At 40.5% G+C, this 13,674-nt stretch overlaps 1 protein-coding gene across 4 annotated transcripts in view; it reads left to right on the top strand.

The window, feature by feature from the left end:
* Positions 1-500: 500 nt before the first annotated feature.
* polr2m (RNA polymerase II subunit M) overlaps positions 501-13,674 on the top strand; it is a 126,031-nt gene continuing 112,857 nt past the window's right edge. Inside the window, exons 1-5 of one of the 4 annotated variants that reach the window (XM_078427398.1) lie at positions 501-666; positions 2,040-2,801; positions 5,251-5,461; positions 6,160-6,311; positions 10,230-10,757. In XM_078427398.1, coding sequence (XP_078283524.1) covers positions 554-666; positions 2,040-2,801; positions 5,251-5,461; positions 6,160-6,309 — 1,236 coding nt within the window. In that variant the 5' untranslated portion in view covers positions 501-553 and the 3' untranslated portion in view covers positions 6,310-6,311; positions 10,230-10,757. Of the gene's footprint in view, positions 667-2,039; positions 2,802-5,250; positions 5,462-6,159; positions 10,758-13,674 lie in introns of those variants that run through there. The other 3 variants (XM_078427399.1, XM_078427400.1, XM_078427397.1) reach the window with 3 other exon arrangements.

Raw genomic sequence — 13,674 nt, 5'->3', positions numbered from 1 at the left:
AATTCTCTGAATGCATTCAAGAGAGAGCTAGATAGAGAGAGCTCTTAAGGATAGCGGAGTCAGGGGGTATGGGGAGAAGGCAGGAACGGGGTACTGATTGATCAGCCATGATCACATTGAATGGCGGTGCTGGCTCGAAGGGCGGAATGGCCTCCTCCTGCACCTATTGAATATGCTTCGTTGTTGTCGACCTCTCCTAGTTCATAATGATCTATTCTACAATTTCCTTGAACTACTTCAACTTTGATGTCTCGTTTTCACACCTGACACTTACTTATCTCTGTGTCTCCCTCTCCCCTGACTGTCAGTCTGAAGGAGGGTCTCGACCCGAAGTGTCACCCATTCCTTCTCTCCAGAGATGCTGCCTGTCCCGCTGAGTGACCTCAGCGTCGTGTGTAAACCAGCGCCTGCGGCTCCTGCTCGGCGGGACAATAAAGTTGGTTGTGATGAGGCCGCCCACTTCCGCTGCGATGGCGGGCCGCCCACTTCCGCTGCGATGGCGGGCCGCTGTTGTCGGGCGGCAGGTCCGGGTTAATGTGGTTCTCGGGGAAACATGTCAGGCGGGCCCGACAACGAACGGCAGGGGGCCGTCGGGGATTTGGACAAGAAGCCCAAGGGGGAGCTGGTGGAGCTGCTGGGGCGGCAGCTCAAACTCAAAGCGAATAAGTGAGTCGAGCCGGGGCTGGAGGGGGAGGCCAGTGGCGCGGAGCGGGGAGAGAGAGGATGGAGCCCGACCCGGGCAGGGGGCCACCCGACCCGGGCAGGGGGCCACCCGACCCGGACAGGAGGCCAACCGGGCAGGGGGCAACCCGACCCGGACAGGAGGCCACCCGACCCGGGCAGGGGGCCACCCGACCCTGGCAGGGGGCAACCCGGACAGGAGGCCACCCGACCCGGGCAGGGGGCCACCCGACCCTGGCAGGGGGCAACCCGGACAGGAGGCCACCCGACCAGCTGAGTCCCTCCCGCGCTTTGTATTTAAGACAGAAACGCTAGAATCTAGGAGAATGGAATGACCCCACATTAAATAAAATGGGAGGAAACGTAGTCTAGTCAGATCCTGTGGACCTGCAATAGATTTTCTTTATGCTCCTTCAAAAATCAGAACATATTTTCTCCTGCCGCGCATATCATATGTTCATAAATGACGGGAGCAGAATTAGGCCGTTCGGCCCATCAATTCTACGCCGCCATTCCATCGTGGTTTATCTACCTTTCCCTCTTTGCCCCATTCTCCTGCCTTTGCCCCAGAACCCCTGACACCCATATCTCCTCTCAAGCCACATGTGTTCAGCAAGAATGGAGGAGGTTGAATGTTACTAATGTTTTACTTGACATCAGTGCAAAATCTTATACATTTTAATCGAAAGCCCGAAGGATGATTCAGTTAACCTAGGGTACAGGGGAGGGGAGTGGTAAGATGGAAAGAGATTAATCTTGGGGAGGATGGAGACAAAAAATGGAATGATTCCTGGGGCATGGAGATGGATGTCTTAATGCCTGCTGCAGTCTGAAGGCATCGGCTGCAGTTTTAACTTGGGGCCTTTTTCTCTGCCTCCATCCTCTCTTTCCCACACCTGGTTCCATGTGGCATGCAGAGCATCCAGAAAAATATCTGTATTCGTATTTTGAACTGTACAGTCTTAGTTTTAAATGTCAAATCTTATTAATATCTTGCAGATGAAAAATAAATATGAAAAGTAAACCCAAGTGCGCTTCTGTCAGATAAATGAAAGTCTTGTTTAAGTTAATTACTTTAAGATGAGAGCTTGGGGGTGCTTGGAAAGTGCCTGGGATGGTGGTGGAGGCAGATACAATACTGGCATTTAAGAGGCTTTTAGATAGCTACATGGATATGGAGGGAATATGGATCATGTGCAGGCAGATGAGATTAGCTTCTCTTCGCATCATGTTCAGTACTGACATTGTGGATCGAAGGGCTTGTTCCTGTACTGTGTTGTTCTGCGTACTTACTCTCTAAATATGTATCCGGTTCCTTAGCAATAGGTTAGTAATCAAACTATTTCATTTTCTTTAAGGAAATTTATTCAGAGCTTGCCAGACAAGGGTAAACGAATCGGTGAGTTCATACAAAAACTTGACACTGCAATTGCTCGCCATGAAGAAATGGAACAAACAGCAGAAGTGGAACAAACAGCAAAACTGCTTTCAGCAGTTAAACTGGAGTTTCAGGTGAAGCAAGTGGAGATGACTTTCGACAAGGCAGAGGACCTTACAAATGAGGTTGTCACTTCAACTCTAACAGCACGACAGGTTTGGAATGAAACTGAAAAAGATCAGTATGTTTTGTCAAAGATTAATGTTCAAAGTGGTGTTAAAGAGAATTCTGAAGTATGCATTGAAAATCAAAAATCAAGTCACGAGGGAGGGACCGTATTAGAAAAGGAGCAAGCAACTTTAGCAATTCAAAACTCTAAGGTTCCTACGAAAAATGGGAACTCTCTTGATTCTCTGATGGACCACCAGAGTACTATGGATATAAAGCGGGAAGGAAAAAATCGTCTCGAACTGCATAATGCCACAAATGTTAAGGACAGAGATTTTGACAAAACAACTGAGTTGCTCGCTGATAGATTTGGCAAAGTCTCCCTCACAGAAAATGAGCACAGAAAAGTACCGAAGAAAGTCCACGAGGAACCAACTTTGATCAGCGATGTGAAGTTCACTGACAATCCGTTTTGGACTCTGCACCAAGTGAAGAAAAATCCTCATTATGTTGATGTACTTCAGCACAGAGCTATGAATCCACTGGTGAAAAAAGCACAATTCAAACCCAACCAGTAAGTTGCATCAGGGGTTAGACAAGCTCCATATGGGTACTTTTGACTGAATTTAAGCATTGTTAGTTCTTAGAAGCTTAGGACTTTCAGAAGGCCTTCGACAAGGTCCCACATAGGAGATTGGTGTACAAACTTAAAGCACACGGTATTGGGGGTTCAGCGTTGAGGTGGATAGAGAATTGGTTGGCGGACAGGAAGCAAAGAGTAGGAATAAACGGGTCCTTTTCGGAATGGCAGACAGTGACTAGTGGGGTACCGCAAGGCTCAGTGCTGGGACCCCAGTTATTTACAATATATATTAATGATTTCTACGAGGGAATTGAATGCAACATCTCTAAGTTTGCGGATGACGCGAAGCTGGGTGGCAGTGTTAGCTACGAGGAGGATGCTAGGATGCTGCAGAGTGACTTGGATAGATTAGGAGAGTGGGCAAATGCATGGCAGATGCAATATAATGTGGATAAATGTGAGGTTATCCACTTTGGCGGCAAGAACAGGAAAGCAGAGTATTACCTGAATTTTCCAATTAGGAAAAGGGGAGATGCAACGTGACCTGGGTGTCATGGTGCACCAGTCATTGAAAGCAAGCGTGCAGGTGCAGCAGGCAGTGAAGAAAGCGAATGGTGTGTTAGCATTCATAGCAAGAGGATTTGAGTATAGGAGCAGGGAGGTTCTTCTGCAGTTGTACAGGGCCTGGGTGAGACCGCACCTGGAGTATTGTGTGCAGTTTTGGTCATCTCATCTGAGGAAAGACATTCTAGCCTTAGAGGGAGTACAGAGAAGGTTCACCAGATTGATCCCTGGGATGGCAGGACTTTCATATGAAGAAAGACTGGATAGACTAGGCTTATACTCGCTGGAATTTAGAAGACTGAGGGGGGATCATAGAAACATATAAAATTCTTAAGGGGTTGGAGAGGCTAGATGCGGGAAGAAAGTTCCCGATGTTGGGGAAGTCCAGAACCAGGGGTCACAGCTTAAGGATAAGGGGGACAGTCTTTTAGGACCGAGATGAGAAAACATTTCTTCACACAGAGTGGTGAGTCTGTGGAATTCTCTGCCACAGAAGGTAGTTGAGGCCAGTTCATTGGCTATATTTAAGAGGGAGTTAGATGTGGCCCTTGTGGCTAAAGGGATCAGGGGGTATGGAGAGAAGGCAGGTACAGGTTACTGAGCTGGATGATCAGCCATGATCGTATCGAATGGCAGTGCAGGCTCGAAGGGCCGAATGACCTACTGCTGCACCTATTTTCTATGTTTCTATGTTACAGAGGGAAAAGTCCAAGGTCCGCAATGATGTTCGTTGTAAGAACAGGACTACAAGTTAGCTTATGGGAGGACTGTTCAGTAGTCTGAAAGCAATGGGGGAGAAATTGTTCCCCAGTCTTGTGGTGCATACTTTCAAGCTATTTGTATAATTTACCTAATGGATGTGGCGAGAACAGAGAAAATGACAAGAGTGAAAAAGGTTACTGAGCTGGATGATCAGCCATGATCATATTGAATGGCGGTGCAGGCTCGAAGGGCCGAATGGCCTACTCCTGCCCCTATTTTCTATGTTTCTATTCTTTTTTTTGTTTAATCCTATAATTTCAAGATGTTATATATAAACAATTATGCTCTTACATTGCCTATCACAGGAATGTTGGGATAAGGGTCTGTAGAAGTCTGCCAGCTGACATTGCAGGCATACAGAACAAGATTTTTACAGTCAATGCACGTCCTCTGGGATCTGCGTGGATGTGAAGGACGGTGGCGTTATGCATTATTAGGGTAGGAGCATCAGTACTGAGTACAACTTAATTGGACTCGTTGGGCAGTCCCTTCATTTGAAGATCATTCCTGAACCTGGTCTGATAGATGGGCTACTCCAGAAGCTCCATTGGAGGTGATTTCTTGGCAATGGCCTGCAGACACCTTTCTCTCCATATGTCTGATATTGTATTGCTAACATTGTGATTCTAAGTGCTAACCAGGTTTGAAGTTTGGAAGTTACCAAATAGGTGACCTACTGGTTGGGTAACCCAATTAAAGTACATTTGCTATCTTGAAGTTTTAAGTTGTATTGATTGTTGTATTCTTTAGTTACATTTCCATAGTTTTTTTAGCACTTGCTCAATGTATAGATATTGATCCTATTTTAGCTGCACCAATTCTATGAGTAGGAAAGGTGAGGTGTAGTACAATTTACTTAACCACGTAGAACAACATAATATATCGCAATGTTATGACTTATGATAACAATGAAAGGCTTCAGTGGAATTCATTTTATTTGTTCCCTCTGGTGTTGAGGAGGCTACCTAGTGCCTGTGAAGTACCCTGCTATTCTGCAGCTCTGGAAAAGTGATCTGTAAATGTTGTATGACTGAGTTATACATTTGATAGCGTTTTTCATGAGTTAGATGGGCTTTGGTCTTTCAGTGTGAATGTACATTTTGTTTTGCATCAGCCCAATATCTGGATCCCCTGGTTCATCTCCAGACCATTCACCTGGCAGATCTGAGCTGAAACTTTCTTCTGCAGAACGTAGATTGAGAAACCGGAAGCACCTTGATGATATCACAGCAGCTAGATTGCCCCTACTTTACTACTCTCCTGTTCAACTACTGTCCTTTGAAGAATCTGCAGAATTACAAATCTCACAAAAGCAAAAATATGAGGTAAGTAAGTAATGGCCAGAATCCACAATTAATATGTTAATATTAAGATGAATAACTTTCAAATTGGTTGTGCAAATTTATAATTTACTTTTATTTTGAATATTGCATTTGTATCCTTTATCTTGTAACCACAGAATTTAAACTATTAATTCTGAACTGTATAAATATCATGTGTACTTGAAAATAATAATGTAATTTGATCTACATTATAGATAAATGGGCTAGGATAAATGTTAATTTTGCTTCTGTAAATGCAAAGCACTCCAGCTCACTTGGGATTGAGTAATGAAAATCTGCATTTATTTTTCATCATTGATAATTGATAAAGGGAACAGCAAATTTACTCTTTGATATATTACTTAATCTGGGTTCATGGTAATTTAATCCCTTTAGTAATTCAAATTTAATTTCAGTTTACAATTGGTGCTATTTTGAGACTGGACATCTGTGAGCTCTCTTTAGTTTCATACTCTAAAAGGAAAAGTGATCTTAAGACTCAATATCGTAACAGAACCTGACAACTGCAGTGTTTATACCAACTTCTATTTACTGGTGTTCGATGAGATTATGTTTTTGGCGTATAAATATTTCTTAATGTTACATGAGTAACATCCGTTGAGTAACTTATGTAATTGAAATAATCTGTGTGATGCCTTCTGCGTTGACCTTCAAATTAATATAACTATTCCCTTTTACAGTTATCACAGGCCAAGCAAGCTGCAGAGAGACTAACAGAGAGAATGAACATTAAAATGGTGAAATTTGATCTGCAGCATGAAAATGTTACAGCACATCCAGGATTTAGAGATCATGGAGACAGCAGTTCTTCAGAAGACGATTTAATTTGACAGTAAGAAAGGTTGTGCATTAGTTGTAATAACTTAGAGACAGGAATATTATTTCCTTTGTGAAGATAACATCTCAATGCAAATGCTCATATTGTAGCATTAATCATTTTTAATATAATAAAAGGTTTTATATCCATCTTTACTAATGCAAGATCTGGCTATTTATTTAATATTTTAATTAAACTTCACTAGCGGCATTGATAAATTTTAAGCCAAGTGAAAGGTCAATAAATATCGATTTGCTTAAGATTGATGCAACGGAAAATTGAAATTGTGTTCAATTTGCACCAATGTGTTCTTATTTGCTTCTTCCGAAATTGCTACATTATGCATATTGATCCAAGCAGAAGTTTATTTGTCGAAAGTATTTTTAATTTTGGCTGCAGGGTAGAGTTATAGTTAGAATGTCTGCTTTTATTGTTTGAACTGTTTTAGTGCTTAATTGTAAATTCTGTGATGGAAGATACATTTGTGATAACTATTTCTATCACTGAACATTGGTACTAAATTTTGTTCCAAGAATTATTTAACATAAATATTTGTAATAAGTGCATAGTAATTGCTTACTGATCTCTGATGAATTGACTGATAATCTTCTGTTTGGTTTACTCTGTTTTGGTGACGTAGCTAAAATTGGCCTAACTGCCATAAATACATCGTGAAATTTTAAGCATTGCTTATGTTCAGAGCATGTGTCCACAAATATTTGCGTTGGTTTTAAGAATATTGTGCAAGAAGCAGCCTTACAAAAAACTGGTACAAACCCACTATGTGTTAATTGTCATTGATAGTTTCCATTTAATTGTTTATTTGTACAATTCTCATAATTTGCACCAGAATTAGCAATGTGGAAACAATCCAGTAATCTTTTCAATTCATGTGTCTGCAAGCATATGAATGAGGGAGATTTGATAATCTTCTTTATACTGTTACCTGCAGCTGCTACATTGATATTACTTCATGAGTCAGCTGATATACTTTATTGTGAATGAACAATGCTGAAATGTAGTCAGGAGATTAGAGGGAAAGGAATATGATCTTTGCAGTTTCGTATTCTGCCTATCTGAATTGAGGCCTTAAATATTTTGTACTTGAAACTCGTGTTCATGAATTGGTCTGAATACGCTAAGTAGCGCTCAGCAGCGCCGGCCCTTTGTGTTCAGATGTTTTAATCGTGTAGAGTTTAGAACCAAATCATTTTAAGATAGCACCTCCGAGTGGAGAAAAGTGGAGGAGGAACCACCTATAAATCGGAGACGGGTCATTTCTGTAATCAGTGATGGATTTGAACTGCTTCCACCAAAGGTGGACAATTTTTGCAATATTGTCAGTGCATCATTCACCTCAGAAGAAAATTTGTACTTGAATTTTACTGGAGGGATGGACAGTACGTTATATTCAGGCTGTGGCTCCCGTGTGGTCCAATGTTGCATTATGTACTATTCAGTTCACTAACTGTTCAGTGTTCTTACATAGAAGGTCCTGTTTGTGTATTTGTATTGAATTTAAGATGCATTTTGCTAAGTGTTCAAGGTTACAAATGTTCCAGTTTGCCATTGTTAATTTTTATCTTTTCCTTTCTCAAGATCATTTTGTGCATACAGTTTCCCTTTCTGTGCCATAAATTGTGAGCCCGACCATTGTAAATGAAATAGTTTAACATGTTGCATTGGATGAGGTTGACCCAAAGTATTGGCTCCAAAGTTATTTTCATCAAGAACATTAGTACAGGTAGTTTTGCTATAATTCACATTTCTAGAATGCTAATTCGATATAAAATGAGTGATAAATGAGGGAATTCTATTTGTATTATGTAAGCTGAATTGGTTTATAACTCAAATTTGATTGGGAACTAGAGAACCACTTAAAATAACTTTGGAAATTGACAAGCGGGTAAAAACTGTTATGCAAACTAAAATGTTTCCATGTTGCCTCCCTGTAGTAATCGGACACTTGTCTCCTCAGAACACAGCTGCTAGTTTCATTAAGAAAAAGCAATTGAAATTGTCAAGCAATCCCTTGTATTGACACGTGCAAATAATCTGTATTAAATAAAGTAACGTACAAATTTGAGTATTTTTGGCTTGCGGAACAAAACTAAAAATAGCTATTAAATAGTCCTTTATTTTTGAAAATCCTGCAGGAAAAATAAGTTGGTTATTGCGACCTGAAACTCTATCTCCTAACCCCCTTTCCCCATTGACACAATTTTTACAACACAATTTCCCATCACTTGAGATTATTTAGGAATGCAACTATCACAATGTGGCAAACTATCTTTATTATAGTACTCAAATTGTGAAACAGAATACCTTCAAACATTAAGGCTGACTAAAATTTTGATTTAATCATTACTTTGGCGTAAAGTATGTCAAAATAGATGAATATAAGTTTAATACTGCATCCGTTGTTGAATGTTTTTCTTTTGGCCATCTAAATTTGTCTTTGATACATTTGGACACAGCTGCAGAATAAGAATACCTTCCAAAAATATTCGATTAAATTAGTGTTGCAAGAGATATCGGATAATGGAACTGCTGGAGGAACTCTGGGCCGAGTAGCATCTGTTGGAGGAAAAGCAATAGTGGATGTTTTGAGTCATCAACCTGCATCAGGGCTGAGAGCGGAGAGAGAAGATAGTCAGTATAAAGAGGAGAAGGGGGAGGTGGAATGAGAAGGGCTAATTGGCAGATCGAGACGGGATGAGGAATGATGGACAGAAGTGCTAGGCTCAAGTGAATTTGAGAGGGTGGAAGTTAGTAGAGAAGATGATAAAATTGACAAGTTCACTATGATATACATTATTTCATATGCTTTTCCATATAAAATATATTCATCCTGAAACGTGAGTAGCAAATCAAAAACATCACAAATGTCAGAAATGTTGAAATAGAAAAAGCTGGAGACCGTCAGCAGGTCCGGCAGCATCAGTGGAAAGAGAAACCGAGTTAACATTTTAGGTTGAAGACCTTTCATCAGGATGAGGTTTTCCAGCATTTTCTGTTTTTATTTCCTCCTAACTAGTGCTTCCTTCACCATTTGAGTTGTCTAAAACCCACGGATTGTTTAGAAACAGATAAAGAGAATCATTTTATGATAAGCAAAAATAATCCCAGCAATCTTGAGAAATTGAGTTGTGCAAGATGTTTTAAAAAAAATTTGCTTATCTGACGTTAGACTTGAAATGGAGACTCGGGTTCTTAAAGAAGAATGAAAAGAAGAAACAATTCAAATCCACTTGGGCTTCACTGTGGAACATAACGGGTCATGGTCCTTTCTTGAATGAATTCATAAATTTCATAAAGTCAAGCGATTGCTTGATAAGGAATATTGTCCCTTGTTTACTTTATGGCCTTAAAGGTTGATACTTGTGAGAAGGCGATTGATTGAAAGAATGCATGTGGTCTGGATTTTGGTTTAATGTTCTGGCACTCTTTAATGTATTTTGTAAGGCTAAGTGAGAAAGCAATGCCTTTATCAACCCTTGCACTTGGTTGCTTGTAGTCTGAGATTTCTGAAGACTGTTCTCAAAGTTTCTCAATGCTTCAGTGTAAAATTTAGAAAGCTGTGAATAGAGCAAAGATTGAACGATGTGACTATCAGAGGAGCAGCAGCTACAATTTCCAAATTCTTGCAGTTTGGAAGAATGGTTGTAACAAAAAACCCCATTGGTTATTGGAGCCAGATATAGAAGAGATCACCCAATGTGGTTGACTTATTCAGGCCAACATTCAACACATAGAGGATTTAAAATTCATAAGTCAAATAATACTTGGTGCTGTTAACAGATTGCCTTCCAGTTTGCAATATTGTACAATATCAAATTATTTCATGTTTAAACCAGTGTAAAAACTTCATATTTTTAAGGTGGTGTTATTTGAGTTATCAGTCAATAATCTGCATTGGATTTTGTATTCCAGACCAAACCCTGCAGGGGGAAGTGCATCAGGACATTTGAATGTTGATTCACTGCAGGATGCAAACCTTTTCTTCCTGTTTGCATGCGCCAAGATTCCTGGGGAAAGTTTAGTGCAGAATTAACAATGGTAGATATTCCTGATGCAATAATAGGACTTGGTTTGATATGTAAAAAAATATATTATTATGCTTGCTTGATGATGCAGTGTGTGGAATAAAATCTTGTTTTGCACATCTTTGTTTATTTTATCATATCTGCCGTTAAATTTGTACAAGGCAAATTAATACCTCTGTCAATGAATATATCAAGACAAGAGTGAAGAAGCAGAATAATGATCTAATAAACATATTTTAAAGTGGTATTTGATAAAGTGTAAAGCATCAAAAGTAAATGGTTGATTGACAACTGACAACTGTATGCACTGGATGTATGTGTGAACCTCTGCAAGGTACAAAGAAAACTGGCACATTTGCTTTCATATGTACAGTAATATTTATAAACTTTATATCTTTGGTACAATTCAATAAAGGAGAGATATCAATCCACACTGACAACTAGATGATTTTGCTTGCTTGCATCATGAATGTATTTCATTTCTTTAGATTTTATTTTCGTTGTGAAAGTCACTTGCCTTTGCTTACAATACCTTAACGATGTTTCATACAGCTGTGAAAAGATACCGCCGTTTTACAATGAAATGGAGAGCTTCATAATGTCAAAGAAGTGTTTGAGCAGCTGGATGCATGGTGACTTGATTTCATGTAACTGGCCATGTGGTTGGTTAAAAGTGAATGTTTGAGTCCTGTAGGACCTCTTAGGATTTGCATTTTCCATGGAAACATTGCCAAAAAGAGAGGTCTATTTTGTTGTCAGTAATTGGTAACATAAAACATTGTGTAAATTACTTTTTGAAGTCATAGTTATACACACCCAGAGCCTTGCAAATTTATCCTCTGAATTTCATTGACATTAGAACACATGTGGTCACTCTACTGTGAGAACATCACTGTTTGTATGTAGAAAGGAACTGCAGATACTTTTATAAACCGAAGATAGACACAAAGTGCTAGAATAACTCAGCGGGTCAGGCAGCATCTCTGGAGAAAAAGGGTGGGTGACGTTTTCAGTCGGGACCCTTCTTTCGAAGAGAGTTAAGCCAGGAGTGAATGGAAGTCCTCATGCCACAGTAGTTCCCTGTCTTTCATGTGCCATATATTGGTTATCAGAAAAGTTTTCACTTGAGACAGACTGACTGATACCTCTGGGGAAGAGTTCACCAATAAATTAAACTTTACAAGTTTGCAACGATTTGGAAGTTTACGAACAGGGCTATTGGAAAAGCTACATGGTTTTCCAATCCTTTACTCTAACGAACCCATCAGCATGCTCTGCAGCTGCATCCTACTTTCCGCATGTGATCTTGTCAACTGCCCTTTGTAATCTTGACAATTGCGTCTGCATATTTAAAACCTAGACCCCTATCTATAAAGGACAAATGCCATTTGTCACCTTTTTCATTTGCTGCACCTCCGTGTCAGCGTTCTCTGTTATGTGCACAAAAACACCTGAATCCACTTGTCCTCTACTCGTTTGCAGTTTGTCCATTTTAAATAGCAGCACATCTTTTGAATTGTCTGACAGAAATGCATGACTTCACACTTTCCTACATATTCCATTTGCTAACCTTTAGCCCAATCACCTATCAATAGGTGCTGCAGAGTCCCAATATCCCCTTGCATCTATCTCTTCGTCTTCCGGGCTCTCGATAAGTTTTGGAAAATAAACTTCAAACAATTACTCTTTTTTTTTCTGTAGCCACATTGTTTAAAATCCTTGGATCCAGAACGTTTAGAACCTTGTGACTTGTATACCATTAGTCTCAATGTTTTTTTTACAATACTTTGTCTCTCATGCTCAGAATTGCTCCAAGTTCTTCCCTCCTATTGAAATGAGTCCATCTGTTTGAGATATTTGTAGTCTCCTTCATGGTGCAAAGTATTGGTTTAATTTATCTATCATTAATTCCCCAGTCTCACTCTGAAGGGGGTCCTACCATCGTTTTATACATCTAATAGAAACTCTGATTTCTAGCCAGTTTACTCTCAATCAAGTGTCTTCCTCGTTATTAGCTTTTACCCAACCAAACTAATTTCTAACTCCTACATCTAGGATCTGCATTCCCCTCTGCCACTGGATCCTTGACTTCCTGATCTATAGACCACAATCAGTGAGGATAGGCGACAAAACATCCTCCACGATAATTCTCAAGACCGGAGCCCCGCAAGGATGCATTCTCAGCCTCTTACAATGTTCTCCATACACTCACAATTGTGTGGCCAAAATTCTGCTTTAATTCTATTTTTAAGTTTACAGATGACACAGCTGTACTGGGCTGGATCTCAAATAATGATGTGTTCAAATAACCATGTAGCTTTTCCAATGAATGCAGGAAGGAAATACCGATCCTAGTAACATGGTGTCAAGACAACTTTTTCCTCGATGTCAGCAAGATGAAGGAGCCAGTTATGGATTTCAGAAGCGAGGTGGAGTGCACACCTCAATCCGCATCAATGGTTCCGAGGTGGAGATGGCCAGGGACTTCACGTTCCTTGGCATAAATATCATCAACAATCTGTCCTGTACCAACCACAAGAAAGCACACTACACCTCTATTTCCTCAGAATACTAAGAATGTTCAGCATGTCGCCAACACCCCTTACCGACTTCTACAGTTGCACAGTAGAAAGCATCTGTACACAGTAGATGCATCACAGCTTGGTTTGGCCACAGTTCTGCCCAAGACCACGAGATGTTGCAGAGTGTTGTGGATATAGCCCAGTTCATCCTAGAGACCAGCTTGCCCTCCATTTACACTTTACACTGCCTTGGGAAAGCAGACAGCCTAGTCAAGAACCTTTTTCACCCTTATCATTTTCTCTGTTCTCGCCACATCCATTAGGTAAATTATACAAATAGCTTGAAAGTATGCACCACAAGACTGGGGAACAATTTCTCCCCCATTGCTTTCAGACTACTGAACAGTCCTCCCATAAGCTAAGTTGTAGTCCTGTTCTTACAACGAACATCATTGCGGACCTTGGACTTTTCCCTCTGTAACATAGAAACATAGAAAATAGGTGCAGGAGTAGGAGTAGGCCATTCGGCCCTTCGAGCCTGCACTGCCATTCGATACGATCATGGCTGATCATCCAGCTCAGTAACCTGTACCTGCCTTCTCTCCATACCCCCTGATCCCTTTAGCCACAAGGGCCACATCTAACTCCCTCTTAAATATAGCCAATGAACTGGCCTCAACTACCTTCTGTGGCAGAGAATTCCACAGACTCACCACTCTGTGTGAAGAAATGTTTTCTCATCTCGGTCCTAAAAGACTTTCCCCCTTATCCTTAAGCTGTGACCCCTGGTTCTGGACTTCCCCAACATCG

This window comes from Rhinoraja longicauda, chromosome 33 (genome assembly GCF_053455715.1).
Source record: "Rhinoraja longicauda isolate Sanriku21f chromosome 33, sRhiLon1.1, whole genome shotgun sequence".
NCBI lineage: Eukaryota > Metazoa > Chordata > Chondrichthyes > Rajiformes > Arhynchobatidae > Rhinoraja > Rhinoraja longicauda.
The sequence above is the reverse complement of the archived record's forward strand: the minus strand, read 5'-3'. Positions and strand labels throughout refer to the sequence as shown.